This window comes from Clarias gariepinus, chromosome 8 (assembly GCF_024256425.1).
Source record: "Clarias gariepinus isolate MV-2021 ecotype Netherlands chromosome 8, CGAR_prim_01v2, whole genome shotgun sequence".
NCBI classification, from domain to species: Eukaryota; Metazoa; Chordata; class Actinopteri; order Siluriformes; family Clariidae; genus Clarias; species Clarias gariepinus.
The window spans coordinates 19,996,638-20,019,349 of NC_071107.1; the positions used below are offsets into that span (position 1 = coordinate 19,996,638).

General features: G+C 36.2%; 3 protein-coding genes across 4 annotated transcripts; 2 read left to right on the plus strand and 1 right to left on the minus strand.

The window, feature by feature from the left end:
- Positions 1-418: 418 nt before the first annotated feature.
- tnfaip2b (tumor necrosis factor, alpha-induced protein 2b) lies at positions 419-5,519 on the plus strand. Of its 2 annotated transcripts, none has more exons than XM_053501331.1 (12): positions 419-524; positions 1,587-1,739; positions 1,965-2,607; positions 2,691-2,802; positions 2,993-3,100; positions 3,202-3,296; positions 3,414-3,506; positions 3,601-3,727; positions 3,933-4,058; positions 4,154-4,309; positions 4,421-4,542; positions 4,632-5,519. In XM_053501331.1, the coding sequence occupies exons 1-12, from the start codon at positions 458-460 to the stop codon at positions 4,804-4,806; spliced, it is 1,977 nt and encodes a 658-aa protein (XP_053357306.1). In that variant the 5' UTR covers positions 419-457; the 3' UTR covers positions 4,807-5,519. The 2 variants fall into 2 exon arrangements, with proteins under 2 accessions (XP_053357306.1, XP_053357305.1); XM_053501330.1 differs by having other exon boundaries at positions 426-524; positions 1,590-1,739.
- A 1,254-nt stretch (positions 5,520-6,773) lies between these two features.
- si:dkey-196h17.9 (uncharacterized) lies at positions 6,774-9,931 on the minus strand. Its single transcript, XM_053502748.1, has 9 exons — positions 9,396-9,931; positions 9,067-9,292; positions 8,859-8,959; positions 8,672-8,749; positions 8,211-8,334; positions 7,887-8,003; positions 7,565-7,717; positions 7,185-7,306; positions 6,774-7,067 (listed from the first exon to the last, which is right to left on the minus strand). The coding sequence occupies exons 1-9, from the start codon at positions 9,578-9,580 to the stop codon at positions 6,917-6,919; spliced, it is 1,257 nt and encodes a 418-aa protein (XP_053358723.1). The 5' UTR covers positions 9,581-9,931; the 3' UTR covers positions 6,774-6,916.
- A 4,485-nt stretch (positions 9,932-14,416) lies between these two features.
- On the plus strand, positions 14,417-21,305 carry LOC128529382 (eukaryotic translation initiation factor 5-like). The gene is made up of 12 exons (XM_053502861.1): positions 14,417-14,522; positions 14,788-14,960; positions 16,091-16,370; positions 16,457-16,538; positions 16,686-16,858; positions 16,974-17,085; positions 17,261-17,379; positions 18,630-18,791; positions 18,965-19,126; positions 20,042-20,206; positions 20,292-20,432; positions 20,900-21,305. The coding sequence occupies exons 3-12, from the start codon at positions 16,299-16,301 to the stop codon at positions 20,993-20,995; spliced, it is 1,284 nt and encodes a 427-aa protein (XP_053358836.1). The 5' UTR covers positions 14,417-14,522; positions 14,788-14,960; positions 16,091-16,298; the 3' UTR covers positions 20,996-21,305.
- Positions 21,306-22,712: the final 1,407 nt, after the last annotated feature.

The following is a 22,712-nucleotide window of genomic DNA, read 5'->3' on the forward strand; positions in this document are numbered from 1 at the left end:
TGGCACGGTAAAAAAAGTTGTTATTTATCTGAGGCTGTAAAACATAGAATTAAAAGAGGTGTGCTAAGCCATTCAATCTTTCAGACATACTTTTCCCTTCCTTTTTGGTACAGTGAATTCATTTTACAGTTGAATCACATTTCTACTGTCACCATGTTAGCATCCTGAGTACAAGTTCCTAGCACAGATATTATGTGTATTGTTGCTTTGGATAAGTATTAAAGTTGAGTTTGGGCGAAATGATAGGAGATCATTGTGGTGGGAACTGTGTTAAAGACCAAGCAATGATTAACAAAAACAAGAACATTTTAGGTGAAACATCTGGTGAGCAGACACAGTGTGTAGATACCACAATCCACATCCTTCCTTTCTAAAATTTGTCACGGGTTTATATACGTATGTCGCAAAGACACCTGTTCCTTTGACAGACATTGCATTATTGAAGCTCTTTGCCCTCATGGCATCCAATACATGCTGGAGGTTACCGGACTGTTTTCGGGCAGGACTCAGTACTGAGCAGGATGGTAAGAACAAATAATGTACTGTAATATAATCAGCTGCATGGTCTCATGGTGGTTAGCACTGTGGCCTCGCACCTCAAGGGCCTGGGTTCGATTCCTGCCTCGGGGTCCATGCCCATGGAGTTTGCATGTGGGGATGCATGCAGATTAGTATGTTTGCTGCCTGCCAAAATTATAGTGTGTAAATGTTTATTAATATTATAACAATTGTTTTGTTGTTGTTGTTGTTGTTATGTTGTTATAATCATTGCGTGGTCGAGTTATGGACTGAGCGCGATTTTGCACTGAAAGATGCTTTGATTTTAACCAGCAGCTTTTTTCAGCCTCAGTAACGTAATGATACAGGCTTTAGAAAGTTCTCTCAATAATCACATCAACAACAACAACAACAACAAGCTCAGATCCTACAGGACTCACTGAACATATTTTATTTTTAATATATAATTAGACGCATAATTCATGGCAGAATGTAAATAATTTATCAGGATGTGTTTGGATGCTCCGGGTTAAACAAGTTAAGTATATATATATATATATAGTACGCTTTTAAATGTAATATACGTATAATAAGATGTTGTTTTATAATAAAAAAAAAAATAATAATCGGAAGGCTGCGGCTTATAACGACTTGCACAGATGTGTCTTAATCGCATATCTGCCCGGAAAGCTCAGGCGCTCGGGAAAGTGTTGGGACAGCCGCCGCCCCCCCGCCTGAGCCCTCAGGGGAGGAGAATCCGCTCTATATAACAACCGCCAACTCCGAGACGGAGAAAGCGGAGCGCGCGACAGCTGGGAAGTGGATTAGCATCATCCCTAAAAACGACTTAGTGTAGAGGACTTATATTTTAGAACTTTTAGACGCCTCGCACGATTTAGTCTCTCTACATATTGCGTTCTTGGCATTTTCCTCATTAAAACCTTGCACGTGACAGTGATTGGGTTATAGATCATTGCAGCTATTAAACACAACCAGAAGTCAAATTTCCTCCTTTCAACCCCATGCGCGTGCCTTATTCACTGTACTCATAATCATAGTTACTGTAGGATTTCTTTCTATTTCCTAAGGAGCCATGACTGTTGGATCATCATCTCCCAGAGTCAGAAAGGTCTCACCTTCTAAGTCAAAATTTTCCAAATTTACACAACACCTACCATTTTTCAAACGGAATAATCACGTTCAGGACGTTCCGGACGTTCCAGGTGAAGTCAAGTATAAAGGTAAGAAGATTTTAGTACAGTATAATTAAGTCTCCATCAAGTTAAGATGAAAATAACTGTCATTAATGAAATATATTGGTGATGTGGTCTTTACATTGCTGTTCAGTAACGCAGTTGAATGATATGTTGTGCACTGTAGTATACAGTAAGTATTCTGTGCAACTGAACGTGATATTTTGTTGTCCTCAGATCCTAATGGTATTTCTCTGCTTTTCTCTCGTTTAGAAGTTCTGTTATCCTTCCAGCAGAACCTACAGCAGCATCACTTCGCAGTGGCAGAGAAGCAGCTGATTTGTTGCGAGGAGAAGTTGTTTGCATTGAAGCAAGATGAGATTGAATCCAGCATGCCCATGTTGGAGGAAAAGGAGGAATTGAACAAAGATAACAGAGACCTTTTAAACAGAGTTATGTCAACAATTGAGATGTCTTTTGATGTTCAAACTGACGAAGCGAAAGAAATTTTAAAAGAGGCTGTCTTAGTCATAGACCAAGAAGAAGAGCAGGACAGGAGATGGGAAGGGGTTGAGAATTATCCTTCATGGAGGCCAATGTGTTACAGAGATGATCATGACAGACTGCTTCAGAGAATGGTGTTACAGCGGATGGAAGAGGCAACGCTAGATTCAAACATTACCCTTGGATCTTCAGTTCAACGGGAGATCACTGCCAGGGGTAAACAACTAAAGAAAGACCTGCTGCAAATTGCAAAGAATGTGCAGACCTGCTACCCAAAAGAGAATGTGTGCCAACTGTATGCCAAAATGTACCATCAAGTTTTTTGTGATAAGCTCAGAGAAATTGCTGAGTATGGACTTGCTGATGATGACTGCAGACATGTACTTCAGTGGGTGAACACTTTTTACCCTGAGTAAGTAAGGAAAGTTAAAGCATAGCATTCTGTAACCTATAAACGCAAGTTGTTTATTAACTGATGTGAATATTGCGTTTCAGGATTTTGAGGCATGAAATACTCTCTGGGGTGATTGAATATGAACATTTTGAGCCTCTCCTACCTACAAGTACTCTTAAGCAGTTGGAAGAACAGTTTTTGGTTGCTAAGGAGGTATGTGTAATTGTTTTATTGTTAAGTTTCTTAAATTAAAGTGCCCAGATAGACTGGCCTATAAGACGCCAGCTAATTCAAAGTGTTTAGACAGACAGATACATAGCATTTGTTTTTGTCCTTATTCCCTAAGAGGTAATCTTGTATGATTTTGTCTAACATTCTTCCCTTTCTTTGCTCTTGTCTGTAGAATGAACTGCGTACATGGTGTCAATCAGCCTTGAGCGCTGAAAAGGAAGCTGATCCTAAACTGAGGGACAATTGCTACTTAAGCCATCTAGCCTTTGATGTGATTCAGGTACTAATTCTTAAAATACATTCAAGAGAGTATACTAGAAATATTTAAATATGCAATATTCTAAATGCAGATTCTAAATGCATTGTTTCTTTTTTCCGCAGTGTGTCAATGCTTTTCTTACATCATCAACGAATGTGCTGGGCTCTTGGTCAAAAACACAGAGAATCACACATCAGTTAAAAGATTTTTTTATTAAGTGAGTTATATTCGTTACAAGCTGTTTTAAGATATTTTTCTATACAATATTCACTTATCACTTTAGATTATACACAGTTCTGAAAATTTTGGCATGAATTGTTTTTCATGTTTATAGTTACCAGGATTTCCTTGAAAAGGTAATTGAGGATAATCAGGTGACTGCTGATGCTGTATTGAAGGCCAACCTGCCTTGTATCAGAGATTTCAGGTAAGCAACTGGAAATTGCTGGAAACTGTGGAAATTTGCAATATGTAATTGTACCTCTTAAAGGAGCCATGTGTAATTATTGTTGCTTCTCTAGGGATTATATAATGACAAATCCAAATCACTTCCCTCAACACGTCCAGAATGACTGTATAGATCTGCTGACCAGGACAAGAGACACATGCCACAATTATTTCATCAAACCAATCCATAAAGCCCTCAAGGTAACTCAGATACAAATGTGAAGAAACTTCATGAATTATTTTATAAATGTTAAACAACAAAAAATATTAAATGATGACAAACAACATACTGTTTAATGATTAGTATTCCTACTAACAAAATATTTAATGATTTCTATTCACCTATTAGGCTTATGAGATTAATGAGGGTAATTAAATTGTTACATGTCTCGGTATGCTTCCACAGGGAACGTATTCTAAAGTGGGCACCAGAGAATGGATTAAACACAATGAAGATGTGTGTAATGAATTGCTTGAAGGGGTGGATAAACAGATTCAGGAAATTAGAAATCTGGATGAGGCGTGCCTTAAGGTACAAAGTGTAAAGATTTTTTTAAATTGAAGGATATTATGGATTCTGTATAAAATAATGGTGGCCATCTTGATTAAAATGTAATCAATTAACAGGACCTGGTCAGCAAGCTTCATGAAGAAGTATTAGCTGAATATGTGCGGAAAATGATGAAGAAAAAGATTAAATTTAAAGATGAGAAGAAGCTACAACAGGCAGCTGAAGCATTATGCACAAACAGTCAGAGAATGCATATGCTGTTTACTAGGGCTGTAAGTACTATTTTCTTATTTAAACTGTAAATGTGGTTTTATTTCTATAGAAATGTTCTATTTATTTTCAGAGGAAAAATAAACTCCAATTTTAATTCTTTTCATGTACAGGGGTCAAACATGAAACACTTGGAAGACATCCTGCCCAAACTAGCTGAACTACTTACGCTAAATGATCCACAGATCATTGAACTTCAGCTGGTCGTCCTGTCTAACAATTACCCAGACCTCTGGTAATACTCTTTCAAAAGATTTACATGTATATCTGTGTCAAATAAAGCATTCATGCCTCAGTAACTGATGTAACTCTTGTGTTTGACAGTGAAGTGCATGTCTCCGCTTGGCTTTACCTCAGGGCAAACCTGTCTACCTCAGACCTCAAAAAAATTAAGAAGACCTTTGCTATGTATCATGGTCAGACTTCAGAAAGCACTGTAGAATGTCAGGATCCTCTTCATTCAAGCAGGAATTTCTTCTCCAAAGTAACCATTAAGTAATTCTCTGCAAGACTATAAAATAAATTTCCAATTCTCATGCTGTTTGTTGTATTTATAGTGTTTTATGCTGTGCCTTGTACAATGTGAAATGGGGAAGCTACTGTAATTGTTAAAACAAAAGAAAAAAATGCGTAAAAATGTGTGTTTTTTGTATTTATTTGATGTGTCTTGTCGAGCAAGTCATTAGTACATGCCCTCTGTATAGTCTTAACAATAGTAATCAGTATCAATATCATGTGGTGTGATGCCTTTACATGGAAAAGAACTGTAGTATCCTGTGTATTCTGTGTATATAAACATTGTCTTCCTGTTTTATTGCAGTGTATATTGACCCCCTCTATTGTGTTGAACAATGAAGTTACTAGATAAAACTGCTGTCTTAACACTTGTTCTGGTATGCGACCAAAAATCTGTGAGAAAAGCCTCGGCCTAATTACCAGAGGATACAGGATATGAGATTTCCTTTAGAGGAATTTTTCCTTTAAGTAAACAAGGTGTAATTACCGTTATGAATTAAACAATAACATCCAAATACCTTACTGTTTAATCGTTTATTCCTGATTAAATAGAGCTGCTTGGGGAAGGTGCTATGTTGTGCTACTGTTGTAGTGTTTTGTGTTTGCTTGTTTGTATGTGATGCTTGGTTCCCAAAATGGTACACTATGGGGACTAGTTCTGAGAAATTAAAATAAATAAATGTGTTATTCCCTGAATGTGTGTGTGTGTGTGTTTTTTTTTAACCATGCCCAACCTAAAATACTATTTTTTTTTAACAGAGCTAGAGATTACTGCAACACTTTCATTAGTTTTTGAGTTTGTTTAAAGCAAATGTTTGTGCTAGCTAAGATAATAAAACATTATAAAGTAACTGTGTCCATTTTAACCCTATGTCAAGATTGTTGAATATATATGCTACAGAGACACAGAGTTCCTGCCATCCATGGCATTATTGTAAAAACATAGACATCAGGTTTTTGGACAGTTTGCTTATTTGAAATGTGTCAGTGTAATCTGTTGTAACAGAATCTGTTGTATCATTTTGACTTGGCTGCAGTCACTCGATAGTCTCCAATAACTACCTGGACTCCATATTAACATTAATTAACATCAACTACTATAGCCAAACTGCCTGCCACCTAACACACAGTACAAAGGCAGATAAATTCCTGCTTTCGGTTTCACCCATATGAGGATGGGTTCCCTCAAAAGTTCTTCCTATTGCCATCTCTTCTTGCCACTGTTGCCCTCGGCTTGCTCATCAGGGACTATCTAACATTGAATTGAATTGAATTAACCTGTATCTGTAAGCAAACATTATATGCATTGGGTATTATCAATCTTGCCTTTATTTGTTTACTTTACAGCTAGTTTAAGTCTACTTCTACAATACTACCCTCTAGTGGGAATAGCTGTGAGTTTCCTCAAAGAGATGGTCCATTTGAAATAGCTAGTTAAGTGAGATTATGGAATAAAAATTGCCTTTCTTGTTCACTTTAGAAATTAGCGCAAAAGGTCTAAATGCTTCATGTTGTTGTTGTTTTTTAAATGTAATAAATCAGAGAAAACAAACCCTGCATATGGATGTAAAATTTATTTAATTACATTCACACTGTTTTAATACAGTTAAAACAAATGTTACTACATGACACAAAAACATGAAACTTTTGTTTTTAAACAAATCAGTTGTCAAAGCTTATAATATGCAAGCATAAATAGATATTCAACAAACACCTGTGTAAACAAGGTAAGCAAACATAATGAAAAATTATGCAATAACTATGCCAAAGCATTCGGCCTCCTATGGTATAATACAATCTTAAATCTTTCAGAATGTGAGTTTCCAGAATAGGAATACTGGAATAATAATAATAATTATTATTATTATTATTATTATTATTATTATTATTGTTGTTGTTATTATTATAAAATAATAAATAAATTTAATTAATAATTACAGGAATGTAAAAGTAAAATATATTTTAAATAATTTCTTATAACCCTTTAATCAGTTCCACATTTGTTTCTACAGTAATGCTTTTGGAAAAACACCCATATACAGTACATATTAAAGTCTTGGGCCTTTCATGGATCATCAGCTTTGTGTTTATATTCATCGAAGACAGCACCACAATGAATGGGGTCTGACATGGTCTATATTTCTGATGTAGTCTTTAGCTTCCCTACTGACACTAATTATTTCCTTAATCTGTCGTCTTGGCAATTTTCCTCTCCAACGCAGTAGGGCAGATGTGTACGCCTCACTTCCAAAATTACAAATAACATTTTTTTAAATTAGAACTTTATATTAACCAGAAATGTATCAAACTGAATAATAGATTACAATTCATTAGTTAGTACATAAGAGTGTATAAATTTACCTCTCCTTAGGGAATGTGATGTACAGGTCTGCGCATAGAAGTTTAAGAGTATCTGCATTATGACACTGTAAAATCTCACCCATTTTTAACAGGAGCGTTTTCTGCTTATCATCACTTCCACTCTGTTGAAAAACATTGTATTTGCTTTGATTAGTATTTTATAGATCAAAATTAGGCATGTTTAAAATTAATCAGCTGAAATATATCACTGCTCTTTTGTTTTATTTATACACTACAAAATATTCTACACTTATTTTTATTACTTGCATAACTGTGTATTTAGAGGTGCTTAGAGAAAAAAAGTGTTTGTGCAGCATTACTGGTAAAACATTTATACTTTATACAATACATTCCACTGTATTAACATTTGTGTTTTTCACCTGATTTGCAAAGAGAGAGTGAAATTGTTCAGCATCCCACATTATCTTTTTTTCCACATCATCCCATCTCTTTTCCAGTTTTTTGTACTTCATTTGCAGTAAACACTCCAGGTATGATCTAGTAATACTGTGGTATGCTGCTTTTACAATAAGCTAGAAAAAAAAAAAAGGAAAAGTCATTGAATGACAAATTACACAGAATATTTCGGCTAACATTTAAAATTAAACTCCTTCTAAATTGGTCTAAAATAAAGTTGAGTAAGTGATTAGAATATTATAATAATTATATGATTTAAAAATGAAATTATTACAGTATACATACCTCTTTTGTCTCATTTCCCTGTTCTATTTGTGGAAAAGTTGCAATTATGTTTTGAATTATGATTATCATATCATTCAAATGTCTATCGTCTTCGCTGAAATACTTCTTTATATTTTCCTGAAATTGTAAAATGTTAAACTTTAAAATGTAATAAACACTTAATATAAGAACTGTAATAAGCACTGTTTGTAACACAATATAATGTGCATCATATATTACTGTGTTTGCATTATTTTTGCTTTAAGGTTTTCCTGTGCATTACACTTTTGTCCTGGGAATTCTTTCATAGTACTGATCTTTTTGGGTTACACATGAAGAACTCACCTTTGCTATGTTTGCAAACTGCTGCTGTGCACTGGATAAAGACTGAGTCTCCAAGTTTTTTAACAATAGAAGAGTGGATGAATCTGTGTTATTGTTTAAATCAATAACACTTAGAGCATAGGACCTGCATGAAAAGAAACATTTTAAGCTTAAGAGGTGAAATTGTCTATCATAGGTTACATATAAGTATATTAAAAAGCAGCCCTCACCTATACAATACCACTACTACCACTATAAATGTCTCTCTTTAGGAAATGATGTGGTAGGTAGACTTAACAGAACTGTGTCTGAGTGCTTCAGATAATCCACTGACATTTTACAGTGGACTGACACAGACTGACCAAAAGTGTTTAGTGGATTCCGTTCATTTTATTAAATTTTTTATTTAAATTGTAGGCTCTTTACCCGGCTAACTAGATTGTTACACAATAACCTTTGCATGGATTATCTTTTAAACTCACCTGAGGTGCCTACAGGTATAAATTATCCTGAAATCATGTGATAAAGATGCCTCATCGACCCTTTGTGCATTTACATACCTGCCAAGAAACAGTTGTTAGTACATAAGCAGTTAAATTTATGGTAATGTTAAAAACAAACAAAAAAAAGGTGTCTAGGTGTATAGGACAGAAAATCTAATAAACTTACCTCTGTATGAAATTGTGAAGTTCATCGCAACAAAGTCTTTGTACAGCTTTTTGCATTGTATGGCTGACTGTCTTACTTGCCTGAATATGAGCATTAAGACACTTTACAGAGACAGAGACGTTGGGGTGGGTTATTAATGTTGGCAACATCCATGACATTCCTCAAGAGTATGTGTATGCAAAAATGTGATGCCCTATTTGTCAGGTACCTGTATAACATCAAGTTGAACTTGAATGAAAGTCTCCTCGTTGTTGTCTTCACAAATACTCTTAGGGTCATCATGTTGCAAGATATTGTGCAGGGTGGTTGAGATATCCTCTTGAACAAGTGTAAGGAGTTTTTGCTTTGAGTACTCCAACCAGTCAGACAGCAAGAAAGGGTCTGATACACTGAGTACCCCCCTCTGTTTGATTAGGCATCCTTCATGGTCCTGACTGAAATCATACATAATTAAAAAAATGATGAAAAGTCATGCAATATGTTTATGTACTATCCAAGCATATTGACTCATGATAATTATTTTGATAATTTACATACCTAAAGTATGTATTCTTCACCCACTGTAGCAGGAACAAGGAGTCTTTTACTGATGAACTTTTATTCGTTAACAAGCGCAACATGTCAAACAGGTGGCGATTATAACTGTCAACCAGGTAACTCACTAGTCGTGAATCCTCCAAGACTGGAACTAAGCAAGTCACCTTATTGTAAATAAAACTCATAGCATCATTCAGGTAGTCCTCAATGAGTGGCTGTGAGTTTGTTGGAATTTCAGGAAAGTGATTGTCTACGAACGTTTCCACTGTTCTGAGGTACTCTTTTAACCCACACTGAGCGTAGATGCCACGGTCGCTATTCCCACCAGATGAGACATTGTTCTGTTTCTTCAACTGTTTCACCTGTTCAGCTGCATCTTTTAGCTCCTGGAAATATATGTCCCCAGTAAGTGCATCTGTGAGAACTGGTGGAACAGAGTCTTCAGCGCACCAGTCTTGGCGGTCAGTGAGAATACCGGTTTGTCGTCTTGGATCTTCTGCAAATCATACAGTTGTATAAAATGGAATGTGGCAAATAAAGCTGCTAAGTTAAATTTGATATACTTTTGGTTTCAAGAGAAAAAAATAACAACTTAGATTAATATATTTATCAAATCAAAGCAATGATCTATTTCAAAAATATATCTGATAACCCTCTAATCAGTTTTAATTCTTGGGATACATGGAAAGCAACAATTAATTGAAATACTCTTTGTTTTATTCATCATAATGTCTGCGTTATCAACATTGGATCAGATAACTTAATGATAGACAATACTAAATGATAATAAATGAACATTACTTACCATCAGCAGAACCTGAGATCATGTGGCTCACCAAACTTTTTTCTTGCCCATCTTGATATTTTTTCTTAAAAAAATGGTTCAAGGTTCTAAAAGGCCTCGGCATGTTTCTTGCTGGTCTTCTCTGCTGCAAACTTTCTGAGTGTATTCAGTGTTTTATTATTATTATTATTATTAGGCTGTGATTGCAACTAAGTTATCATGAGCTATGATTGTGGCAAACATTGTTTATTATCCCCATGTCTGAGCAGCCAGCTTAACTACACACCCAGGGCTCTGGTATTCCCCAGATATTGACCAACCAGGTTCATCCACTTCATCCAAATGCAAATGCCAGCCATAGCAACTGTACTTCCCCATTACCTCAAAGCTTTCTATCATCAAAAATATCTGTTTTAAAAAATCCCAAGCTTTGAGAGATGTGTTTACCTTAACTGAAACCCTTTTTCAGTACACACAAGTACACAAGTTTTTGCAGAGCAATATAACCAAAACTCAAAGACGTCTCTTATTTTTTGTTTTAACAGACATCTTTCTTTAACACATCTCTTCTTTCCACCTTTCTTTTCAGCATTCTTTTTTGTTTTCTTTCCAGCACACCTTTTTATTTTTATTTTTTGCTTTTCTTTTCATTTTGTCAAGGGAAGTTCCCTTTACCGACTTTCCCTGTAGAGGGGGTGGGGAGTGAGGAGCACTCAGCACGCTTTGAATGCAGCGCAGGTGTCAAGCATTTCGCCTGATTGCCTACATGGCGGCTCTGTGTTTCATTCCACATTGTACTTCAAAATGTACTCCCTACTCAGTTAAGGGAACTCCCCTCGACGGAATTCCACCATTCGAACGACAACGCAAACTCACCTGCGCAGACGTCACTTCCTCCGTGCGTTACTCTGGTATCATAAATATCTCCGATATCTGTTGCTGAAATTTCACACTACGTAAATTAAATGTTGGTTATTTATTAAAACAAAAACCGATACATTATAAAAAGATTGGTAATGTGTATAAGTCGTAAGGAATTAAATAACTTTAAAGATGTATGGAAAATTATTATTGTGCTTTTTTTTTTTTTTTTTTTTTTTACAGATTACTGGCCTATATGGTAGTTAGGATTTATTAATTAAATTAAATGTAAAATTATTGTGTCCTATTAATATTATGTCGTTCTCAATATAAATCACTTTTCAAGCTTCTTTTTTTTCCATGCTCCAGCGAGGCACAGTGACTGATGAGAAATTTGTCCATGTCCACTTCTGAGAAAGTGAAGACCTATCGTTCATTTGTTCCATACACCATTTAGCTCTCTGCAGTCTGGATTTACACTTAACATGGCTGAATACCCTGTACAGTATCATTCGCAGGGAACCTTAAGTCAACCGAAACGCACCTCTTGTCTAGCAGCCCATCTCTAGAAATGGTTCCTGACAATAATGTCTCTGCTTGTCGTTCCTGTGAAACTCCCTGATGGGTTCTGGATCCAGGCAGGGACCCACAAGCATTTCTTGGGGCCCTGGTCAATGGTCTGAGATCAGTTCTGTGGCTATTCCATGAACAGGTGTAAGGAGAAGCTGCTCTGACCATAGGGAGTTTAGGAAGGGGGAATGAACCTACAAGACTAACAAAAACAAATCAATGGCAACTAACTAACAGGCTACAGTGAGTCTGGACTCATAAAACTACACGACCTTTTCTCAGTGCTCCACAGTACATTCTTTATGCTCCCTAGCCAAATGAAGCATTTCTTCCAATTAGTCTTATTGAGAAGGGGTTTTCTTAAGGCTACCCATCTTTTTACTCCCAATCTCCGCATTGTTCATGTGGAAATGCTCTTTTGTGCTTAGTCTTGACCAGTGTCGTTATGTTCGCTCCGCGTCTTCCCAGAGTGGCAAAGTGTTTAAACAGACATGCTAGTATGGAGAAAAAATGGGCAGATGTAGCAGAAAAGAAAAGGGCACGCAAGAAAAAAGCACTACTAGAGGAAGCAGAGAAATGTTGCACAATTTCAGATTTATTCAGGGTCAGTTTCATCTGTAAATGACTGTAGGTTTTTCTTTGCACTTTTTTTCATTTGAACATAATTATTAGATGTAGCACCATACTATCATCAATTAAAGTACTATATGCTAAAATACATTAATATTAATGTTTTATCAATTAAAATATTATATGCTAAAATGCATTAATATTTATTTTAAAGTTACGTGAGTATATTATCAGACACAAAATATCACATTCTTTTATAAACTATAGTGCAGACATGAACAAAAATCAGTCATAAAGTCAGGTTTTACATTCTGATTTTACCTTTTAAAAGATTATGTGTGCTTATTCGTGAGTTTTAAAACTTTATTTCCTTCTTATTTTCAAATTAATGTAAGGTGGAGACAGCCGGCCTAGCACTAACCCTGGTGCAGTGATCACACATCAGATTTAGCCAGGGACTGAGACAGGTAGAAGTAAAATAAGAAAATAATCATTTGTTTAAACATATTGGAATAGATGTATTGTCTTGCCCATTTGGGTACCTTTAAGACATTTAAAGATAAATAAATAAACACATATTTGTTTAGATTCTGAACAATCGTATTACAATGAGGTGATTGTTTTGCACCAAAGTGAAGATACTATATCTAAAAACAATACTATATTTATATATACCTGTATATTCAGTACAGTATATACAGTATACAGTATGGCAATGTGAAAAACTGGTCGGCAGCATGACAAAATGTGTGAAAGCTATACTGTAATTGCAAATTGGGGTTATTCCACCAAAAATGATTTCTTAATGTTATTTAGCCAAAACCTTAACACAATTGGTTTACCATTATTTGCATTTAAATTAATTTTAGTAGGTCTGCAAATACTGCATGATCTTGGGTTATTTTTATGTGATGTTGTAATTTCCTTTAAATATACACTCTAAATAACAATAGTTATACTTTGAATTAAGGAGAAATATTGTCAGCAGTTAAAAAAAGAAACAAAACTGGTTATCTTACCAACACATGCACCTGTAAGAAAAAAACAAACTGATGATAATTTTTTTAAACAATATTTTTTATAGTATTTTTTTCCAGAGCTGTATAGATAGAAAAATAAGGCTGTACATGGTTTCTAAATGTATTTGGGTGCATAGGATGGCCTGGGTTTGTGTGGGACTACCCGGCCTGAAATTCTTTTCCAGTCCTGCCCTGCCTCCATGGCCCCTAGTTGCCCCCTTGCGCCCTGCACAATCTGTTTGTGTTTTAAGCATGTTAAGACCTACAAAAAGCCATCGCTGCCCGGGTGCACTGCACAACTTGCACACTTCACATACTGTATAGGGCCGATGTCAGTTGTGTACATGTGTGCAATCCGTGCGTGCGTGCGTGTGTGAAATGTGTATGTGTGAGTGTTAACATTTGTGACGTGTACATGTGTAGAATAGGCCACAGATGCTGGAAAAAAAGCATCACATTATGATGTCACTTAACGTGATGTCGCTGAATGTGTCACTGAATATAATGTCACTAAATATAATGCCACACAGAATTTTATAAACTCCCTAGGAGGAGTATATCAAAATCCATCGGGTGTGTTTTTGCGAACAACCGAAAATAACTGACTTCCTGTTGAGTTGAACTCATGCGAAAGTTGTTTGGCTCAATGAGCTATAATGTGTACCAAGTTTTGTGTGTATGAGCTGTGTAAGTGTGTATGAGCTATGCACCAAAGTCTCATGTGAGGAAACCCTGACACTCAATGATCCTAATGGCAGCAGATTCCAACCGGTCTGCCAATTTTAATGAATTTTTGAGCATGTTAAAACCCCCCAAAAGCCAAAAAGGGTGGGGTGAAAATCCTTTGGAAAACAAGAGGGGTCTGCGCACCCTATAGTGCTTGGGCCCTAATAATAATAATAGAAGCAATTTGCAAGTACAGTACCTAGAGGGTTTAATTAAATGTTATGTACAGTAATAGGCAGGTTCTATCTACTAAAAAGGAAAAGATTCTCAGTAATTTGTTGGTTGTAACACATACATCCATTAGACTTCTTCACTGGTTGTTTGTGGTTTCGTTGGATAATTAGGAAGTTGGGAATCTCCTAATCGTTGGATTGTATGTATGTTATAAAATTAATGGCGAATCCTGAAAATGAGATAGGATTATGATTGGCCTTTAAATTGGCCACTCAAGACGCACAATGTGTCACGGCGTGTAAGCTCGTCCAATAGCTGCCTGGTGGGGCGGGGCTTAGAGGCGAGCTCGGTCGTCATCCAGTGTCCGTCGTGTTTCCAAGGTACTGTGCTGTTGCGTAGTGACGCAAAGAAGGTTCTGGATAGGTAAGAATAGCGGATGATCTCGCTCTACTGAAATTGTACATTTGTATTTGCATTTTTTCGTTCTAAATAATTGAATTGTTAACCATGACAAAGTATTTTAGACGTAGTTGTGTTTTTCACAGCTAGCTAACTCACTGGTTATATAAACTAGCTAGCTACTAAGTCGTCATTACTGCCATTTCAGATCAGTCTCACTTAACGTTAGCCATATTGAGCTTTTCTGGGGTTGATTCACGATATAATTTGTTTCTATTTTGTTTCTCAGATACAAGTATCCTTTTTGGACCTGCTCTTTTGCCTTGACCCGTTTATCTACAGCTGTGTCAAGTTGCATTTCTTGGATCACGACCCAATAACTCAACTCTTGCTCGACTATCAGTCCTTCACTCCGTCTTTGGACGACTAGCGTTGTGTTTATGTCTTTATTTTACGGAAACGGTAAGCAGTATGAAGAGTATCTCGGATCATTATTGTAAATGCTCGGTAATTTTTGTTATAATTGTTAGTGTTTGCCAACCAACATACACATTTACCTTTTGATAATCTTAAAGGGTGTGAATGACGCAAAGAAGTCTGATCAAAATGGCGTCCTGTATGCTGTGTGTGCACTGTGGTGGCGCACGTACAGCACGCTTAGCCTAGCTTAGCTTAGCTTTGCCTTGCCATGACGCACTCTGCACCACGGTGAAAAACGAGTGGAGTCCACTTCCCACAGTTCAGTGCGTTTACGTTTTTTTTTATTTTATTATTTAAGAAACCGAGTACTCGACCTTACCATCTCCACTGGGAAGGAAGTGAAAATCAGATGGTTTCTGCATGTTCGCAAAAATAGCTAAAAGGACGTGAGTAGCCCAGGGACTGAAACACTCACGGGCGAGTGAAACCCTTTAATCGTGTTAGATTTTATTTTTTACATTTAGAAGTCTGGTCAAGAGGAACCACAAGCATGTGCTTGATTATTTTTAATCTATTGAATATGAAAAGTTCCATCTGCTAAACCTTCTTTCATTTTTATTACACAGGTGATGTTGGTCATTTCTACCTGAGAATAAAACATTACATAATATTGGGTAAAATAGCAATTGATACCAAATGCTTTGTGCAAATAAGTGAATTCAGTTTATTTTACCTTCATACAGTTAAACGATCACCCAGACATGAGAAATGGATTTGTCTCTATTTTTCCCCTAAAACAGAGCTGTATTCATGATGTTCGGTCAGCTGCCCAAAATCAATATGACCCTTGAACAGTATGTCCATTGCTAGCAGTAACTAGAGCACAAGGATTGTTATTCGTAGAGTGTCTCAACTTTGCTTAGACTTAGTTAATGTTTTCTTTCGTTCACTGTACCTCTGTGCAGAGTTGCTGTGCCAATATTATTTTCAATGTATGTTGAGTTTAAATAAGATCTGTTTAAATGGTTGGAGGAAATGGTTGATGTAAGAAAAAAATTATATCATAGTTGGTATTTAAAAAACCAGTTTTTCACATTGCCATACTAACAAAAGAGTTCTTAAACACTGTGTGCACTCCTGTTTGGCTAATTAAAATGTGTTCTCTTTTTCAGAGCTGTTGCGCAGCTGTTGGAACGCGAGCGGTGTAAACCTAGACCAAGAGCAAGGAACCTGCAGCCTCTGTGGCAAAATCTTTTTCATGTCAGAGACCGAGCACGCTTGCAGTCGTTTATGTCATCCCGTCTTCTCCAGACAGAAGATACCCAAAAATCCCTGTTCAAGATCTTTTTATCTTGCTGATAGTGCCACAGGTCACTCAAAATGTCTGTTAACGTCAACCGCAATGTGTCGGACCAGTTCTACCGCTACAAGATGCCCCGTCTGATTGCCAAGGTACTTTTTCCCAGATTTTTTTCTTCTTTCTTCTTTTTTTTTCTGTTCTTCTCATCTTACAGTGAGTGTTTAATTTCTTTGAACAGGTGGAGGGCAAAGGGAATGGAATAAAGACAGTCATTGTCAACATGGTAGATGTTGCTAAGGCACTAAATCGACCACCAACATGTATGTTTTTTATTTTTAGTATCATTATTTTATTTATGTAGACTCTTTATGAACATGTGTAATAATCTGATTTTTCCAGTTTGTCCTACTATGATTAGTTTGTCTGTCGGGCAGTTCATTTCTAACAATATTTTTCTGTACCTTAAGATCCAACCAAATTTTTTGGATGTGAGCTTGGAGCACAGACACAATTCGACACCAAAAATGACCGCTATATAGTGAATGGTTCTCACGAGGCCAATAAGTTGCAGGACATGCTTGATGGGTTTATACGGAAGTTTGTGTTGTGCCCTGAATGTGACAACCCGGAGACCGACTTGGTAAGTAGGAGCGTATGCATCACTTTGACTTAAACCATATCGCTTGCTTTTACTAAATTTCATGATGCATTACATTTTTCTCCTTCAGTTTACATTTTAAATATGTGTCTTTCAGCATGTTAATCCAAAGAAACAAACTATTGGAAATTCTTGTAAGGCTTGTGGCTACCGGGGTATGCTAGACACTCGGCACAAACTATGCACATTCATCCTTAAAAATCCACCAGGTGAGTTCATTTTAATCTCGCTGCTGAGATAAAAGTTAATTATTAGTTTTTCTGACATTGTAAGTTTGAGAATTTTTTTATATATAAAATGGAGAAGTGTTAAATTGTAAGTACTGCAGTATGTAGTCAATTCTGCAATTTAATCACCCTACTTTTTTAATCACCACAAATGTAGAGAGTGATAGTGGGTCTGTGAAGAAAGAGAAGGAAAAAAAGAACAGAAAGAAGGACAAGGAAAATGGCTCAGGCAGTGATGCTGGGAACCATAATGAAATTGATGCTCCAGGGGTTGTGGTAAGTGACTTTTATGTCTTTATCTTGGATAATGGTCATTAGTCTACAGAATACATCATGTTTTTTTTTTTTTTATGCATCTTTAGCAGAGGTTAAATCAGGACTGCTTCTAATTAGGGCTGCAACTAACGATTATTTTGATAATCGATTAGTTGGGCGATTATATTTTCGATTAATCGATTAATCGGATAAAACCTAACTGCTTCTTTCATTAGATATTTCGCTTAAAACTATTTAAAAAAAAAAAACATAAATCAGGGTATTATTTATGTATAAAAATAAACTTTAAAAAAATGCCACATATAGAGTTAATAATGTTTAATTTGGACATTTTAAACCTTAAATGAAATGTAGTATATAATATATACAGTATATATATAGTTAAAAAAATACACTGATATATTCAGTTGATAAGATATAAACAGCTAAAATAATGTAATTTTGTATAATAAAATGATGTATGCATAAGTAAAACCACAGTAAATTACAAGTTAACTTTGTAGTGGACTATAAAAAAACTGTAGAAATGCAAAAAGCTAATAGTCACAAATATACTGTTATTTGCATTCGCTGAAAATCACAATTACTAAATGTAATATTCTACTGTTATTTGCACCGTGTAAATTAAGCTGATCTAAAATAGCGCCATGTAACTAATCACTGTTGCTCATGAGGTGATTGCGCAATGTGATGCTAGCGAGTAGCACGTGAACAGATCTAGCGCGCGACTGTCCCGAAGTTAGCAAACAGTTTAAACTAAAAGCACTTAAACTATACAACTTTTACACGATGGAGATACAGTTTTTACTGACTCTGCTGACGTTTCGCTATCCGTAACACCAACACGTTTTCTCTTTAAGTGTTTGTGCATGACATGCTAAGCTCGGTGCATGAAAGCTCGGTCTTGCATAGCGTGCAGGTTACCGTCTTCTTAGAGGCGTTTAATGTAAATCGCTCCCATACCTTGGAGGACTCGGGGCGCGCGCTTTTTCCTGCCGGCGCTTCTGTAACCTCCATCGTGCGAGCGGCTGTGTGTATTTGTGCATCTTGGGGTCGCGCTTCTCAGTAACGTGCGCAGCCCAACTAATCGATAACGGCATTCGTTGACAACGAATTTCATTATCGATAATTATCGATTTTATCGATTAGTTGTTGCAGCCCTACTTCTAATAAAAAGGATTCATACCTAAAATAAAAGATTTTGGGTTAAAATGTGAAACCTTCCTCAGCCAAAATGTGCCCTTTTTTAGGATGGTAATGAAGATGATGAAGATTGGGCAGAGGAGACCACTGAGGAGGCCCAACGTCGGCGCATGGAGGAGATCAGTGACCATGCTAAGAACTTGACTCTTTCAGATGACCTGGAGAAGACCCTTGAGGATCGAGTTAACTTGTTTTATAATTTTGTCAAAGTAAGTGTCTTGTCTTTGGATGATGGGTACTTGGTAAACAATGAAGACTAGTGTTAAAAAAACACAAAAAAAAAAGATTTAGGAATAGTTTGCTTTTGTTGTATAATTTTGTAATAAATAATTAAGTATAAAGGCTAGTAGTGGATTATTTTTCTGTTGCATTTCACTTCTAGCAAAAGAGAGAAAATGGCACAATATGCTCTGCAGACAAGGAGATTCTGGCTGAAGCAGAGCGTCTGGATGTGAGGGCCATGGGGCCACTTATCCTGAGTGAACTGCTCTTTAATGAAAACATCAGAGAGCAGATCAAAAAATACAAACGCCACTTTCTACGTGTAAGTCACCCCAACTTTTGGTAAAGTAATTAAAATGATTGCATGGCAAGCTATGATGGGCTTCAGTTTTAGCCAGTATTTCACTTCACACATTTGCTGCCATTTCCTTAAAAAAAAAAAAAAGGACTACAAGAATGCAATGAACACCGAATTTTATATGCAAAAACCTAACCTGATGCAAAAAAAGCACATTACAATTTTCAATGGAAAGTAGCCAAAGTCTACTGGAAAGGTCGCCAAATGTTGCTAGATGACGTCATATTTGCATATTGATGACGTAATTACGTCGTATTTGCATTCTGCGAGTTTTCCCTAATCCTATGATGCGCAGCTCATTCACATCTATGTCAGCTGCCGTGCGGTCACAGGAATATGCTACTCCTTTCAGCCAGAGCTAGCGCTCACCGATCAGAGCAGGGAGATGAGTAACTGTATCGGGAAAGCAAGACCTCGCGCTTACAGGACAGTACTGGCGACATTTGGAAAGTTGCTAAGGTTTGTCCAAAAATCGCTAGATTTGTCGTTGGGTGCTTTTTTGAAAAAAAAGTTGTCAAGGCAGTCTGAAAAGTCGCTAAATCGGCAACACTAAACACTCCTGAGTGTTTCAGTCTGAATTCTGAGGGGGCCTTTACTTTTTTTTTTTTTGTAGCCTGAGGTTGAAAATTCTGAATTTAGGTGAAATGTGCATATACAGAGTGGCTGAAAAATGTATACACACTTCAACATGAGAAATATCTCTTCTGATGGTCGTGCCTACACATGGCTTTTATAATTTGAGTTTTAAAGGACATGGATATACATTTTGTAGGCCCCTCTTTCTTTGTGTGTGTATAGAACTGTGCCTTCCCCCCTCCCTTCCTATAGAACTAAATTTTTTAAAAGGGGGAAAAATTTTTTTCTTTTTTATCTCTGCAGTTTTGCCATAATGATAAGAAGGCTCAGAAATATCTTCTGGGAGGCTTTGAGTGTGTGGTGAAGCTGCACCAAACTCAGCTCTTGTCTAAAGTTCCAAACATACTAAAGGACCTATATGATGCTGACCTTTTAGAGGAGGATGTCATTCTCACATGGGCTGAAAAGGTGAGTGCACACACATGCAGATGACAAAGTGCTCTGTAATATAATTTTTGTGTTAGAAATTTAAGCATGTGGCTTTATTTTTAAGGTGTCAAAGAAATACGTCTCTAAAGAGCTGGCAAAGGAGATCCATGCTAAGGCTGCTCCTTTTGTCAAATGGCTGAAGGAGGCAGAAGAGGAGAGTGAGGGGAGTGAGGAGGAGGAGGAGGAAGATGATGAGAATGTAGAGGTAAATGTATTAGTAAATCTAATTCAAACACCATACTTTGAAACTTTTTATGGGAAACCAACGTTTGGCTATAAGGTTTTTTTTTTTTTTTTGCCAATATTAAAAATCTTGTGGAGTTTGCAAATTAAATTAAACAATTATATTCTTTTAAGTTAATTATAAGTTCTTTACAGTCATAAAACAGACCAACATAACTATAAATCTGTCTTTGAAGTCACCTGTGCAGGCTGAAAACTAACCTGAAAGCACTCTGAGCACAGGGTATCAGTTTCCATATTAAGAGTTTTCTACCACACTGACTCTACTTGGTGTACCTTAAACATGGGCCCAGGTGTCCTGGAATTTATTTTTATTTTATTTTTTTTGTACAGAGTTTTAGGAAACATATAGTTTTACTTATGCTTAAAACTGTATTCAGGCCAGGCCTTGGCTCTTAATGATCTAGAACTCTCCTTCTTGCCCTCCAGGTTGTATACTCTTCTTCTGCCCGTGAGCTGAAAGTGGAGACTGTTCAGCCAGAGAAAACTGAGGAGGAGGATGACCTTGACATCGATGCCATTTAAAGAAACATATCTTTGGTAGACAATGTATACTACTCAGCTTTCTTGAATGATGAAATTGATTCCAGTAGTCTTCTTTTCAGGTCCCTCTCCTATTTTTTATGTTATGTATTACCCTTTCACTAGTTTATTCTCTATCCTACAGATGCATGGTTTTAAAATTGAGCTTTCAGTGTCTTGCTGCTAAACAATGTTCTTTTTTCTTTTTACTGAAGAAAATGTTGTCTTTGCTTAATGGAATTAACTAAGCTGCACAGTTGGTTGTTATTGTTTTTACTTCTTAAATCATTAAATAAACAATGCTTTAGTGTCACTTGAGTTTCTATTTTCAGTTACAATTTGTGAAATTAAGCAGGGTAATGGCTAACTAAGCAAAACAATGAGTGCTGACAGTTATGTCAATTGTTTAACCACCCAATCGTTTCACTGTTCATTGTGAGGCATGCTGTATTAGTTGCATATGCTGAGTCATGTACTTTTAAATAGAGCTGCTTATAAAAAAAAAGTTTCCCCCACTTGCAAGGTTGATTGATTTTTGAGGTGTTTCCAATACTTTCTGCTTTCAGTTTAGCCTGTCAACCTCGTGTCTGTCTTTATGATTATTAAATTGATATTAATCAATGGAGATATTCCCTCCATGGCCAATTTAAGATTTATTTATTTATTTTTTTATAGAGAAGGGATCATGCAGGGGAGTTTGCTCTTCTGGGCCCCGTATTCACAAAGCTTCTTAGAATTCTCTCAGAGAGCTCCTATCTTAGCTTACAAAGGTCTAGCTAGGAGTCCTAGTTAAAAGTGATTTAGAAAACTTCTTAGCGCAACTTTGAGTAAGGAAAGTAAAAAAAAAAAACTATATCTTAGTGAGGGGGTGTGGTTGACCCTGTTGCTAGGGATGATGCAGCAATTCAAGGACTGTGATTGGTTGATTAAAAAAAAATAACCTGACCTCTGCAAAGGTCTTGAAATACACTCTTTGTAAAAATAGAATACATGATATAATGTTTGTATAGACTAAATATATTAAAGTTAGTTAAAACAGCCAAATGTTGCTTTAGAAGCAACCAATTTCCACAAAGTAGTTATATTAAAGTTTTTACGTTTATTTACCATACTGATTTTATTATTACTTTTATTATACCAATTCAGATTGATGGAAGCAAAATAGCTGACCTTTTACCAATTTATATTATCGCATGTTTTAAGTTGCACTTTTGGAGATTATGTAGCGAACAATCCAAGAGGGAAGTAAAATAAGAAGAAACCTAAATTGGACAGAAAAGTAGTGTTTTCTTTTATCTTTATGTTCAGTATTTGGAAAATACTTCTTTCCACCATTTTGTCCTCTGCTATAGAAACTCTTAAGCCTCTTAAAGGTCCTTCTCTCCTCTACTCTTAACAATTTTTACCTTAGGAGCTTTATTCACAAACCTTCTTAAGCCTAAAAGTTGCTCCTAGTGATGGAATTCTAAAAAAAATTCTTAGAATTATGACATTTTCTTCGAATTTCCCATTAAATTTAGGATTAAATCTTAGTCAAGATAAAAATTATTCACGAAACATTTTGGCCCTAAAAACAGCTTCTAAGGTAAAAATTGTTAAGGGTAGAGACGAGGACTTTTGAAAGGCTTAAAAGTTTCTATAGCAGAGGACAAAATGGTGGAAAGAAGAAGTATTTTCCAAATACTGAACATAAAGCTAAAAGTAAACACTGCTTCTCTGT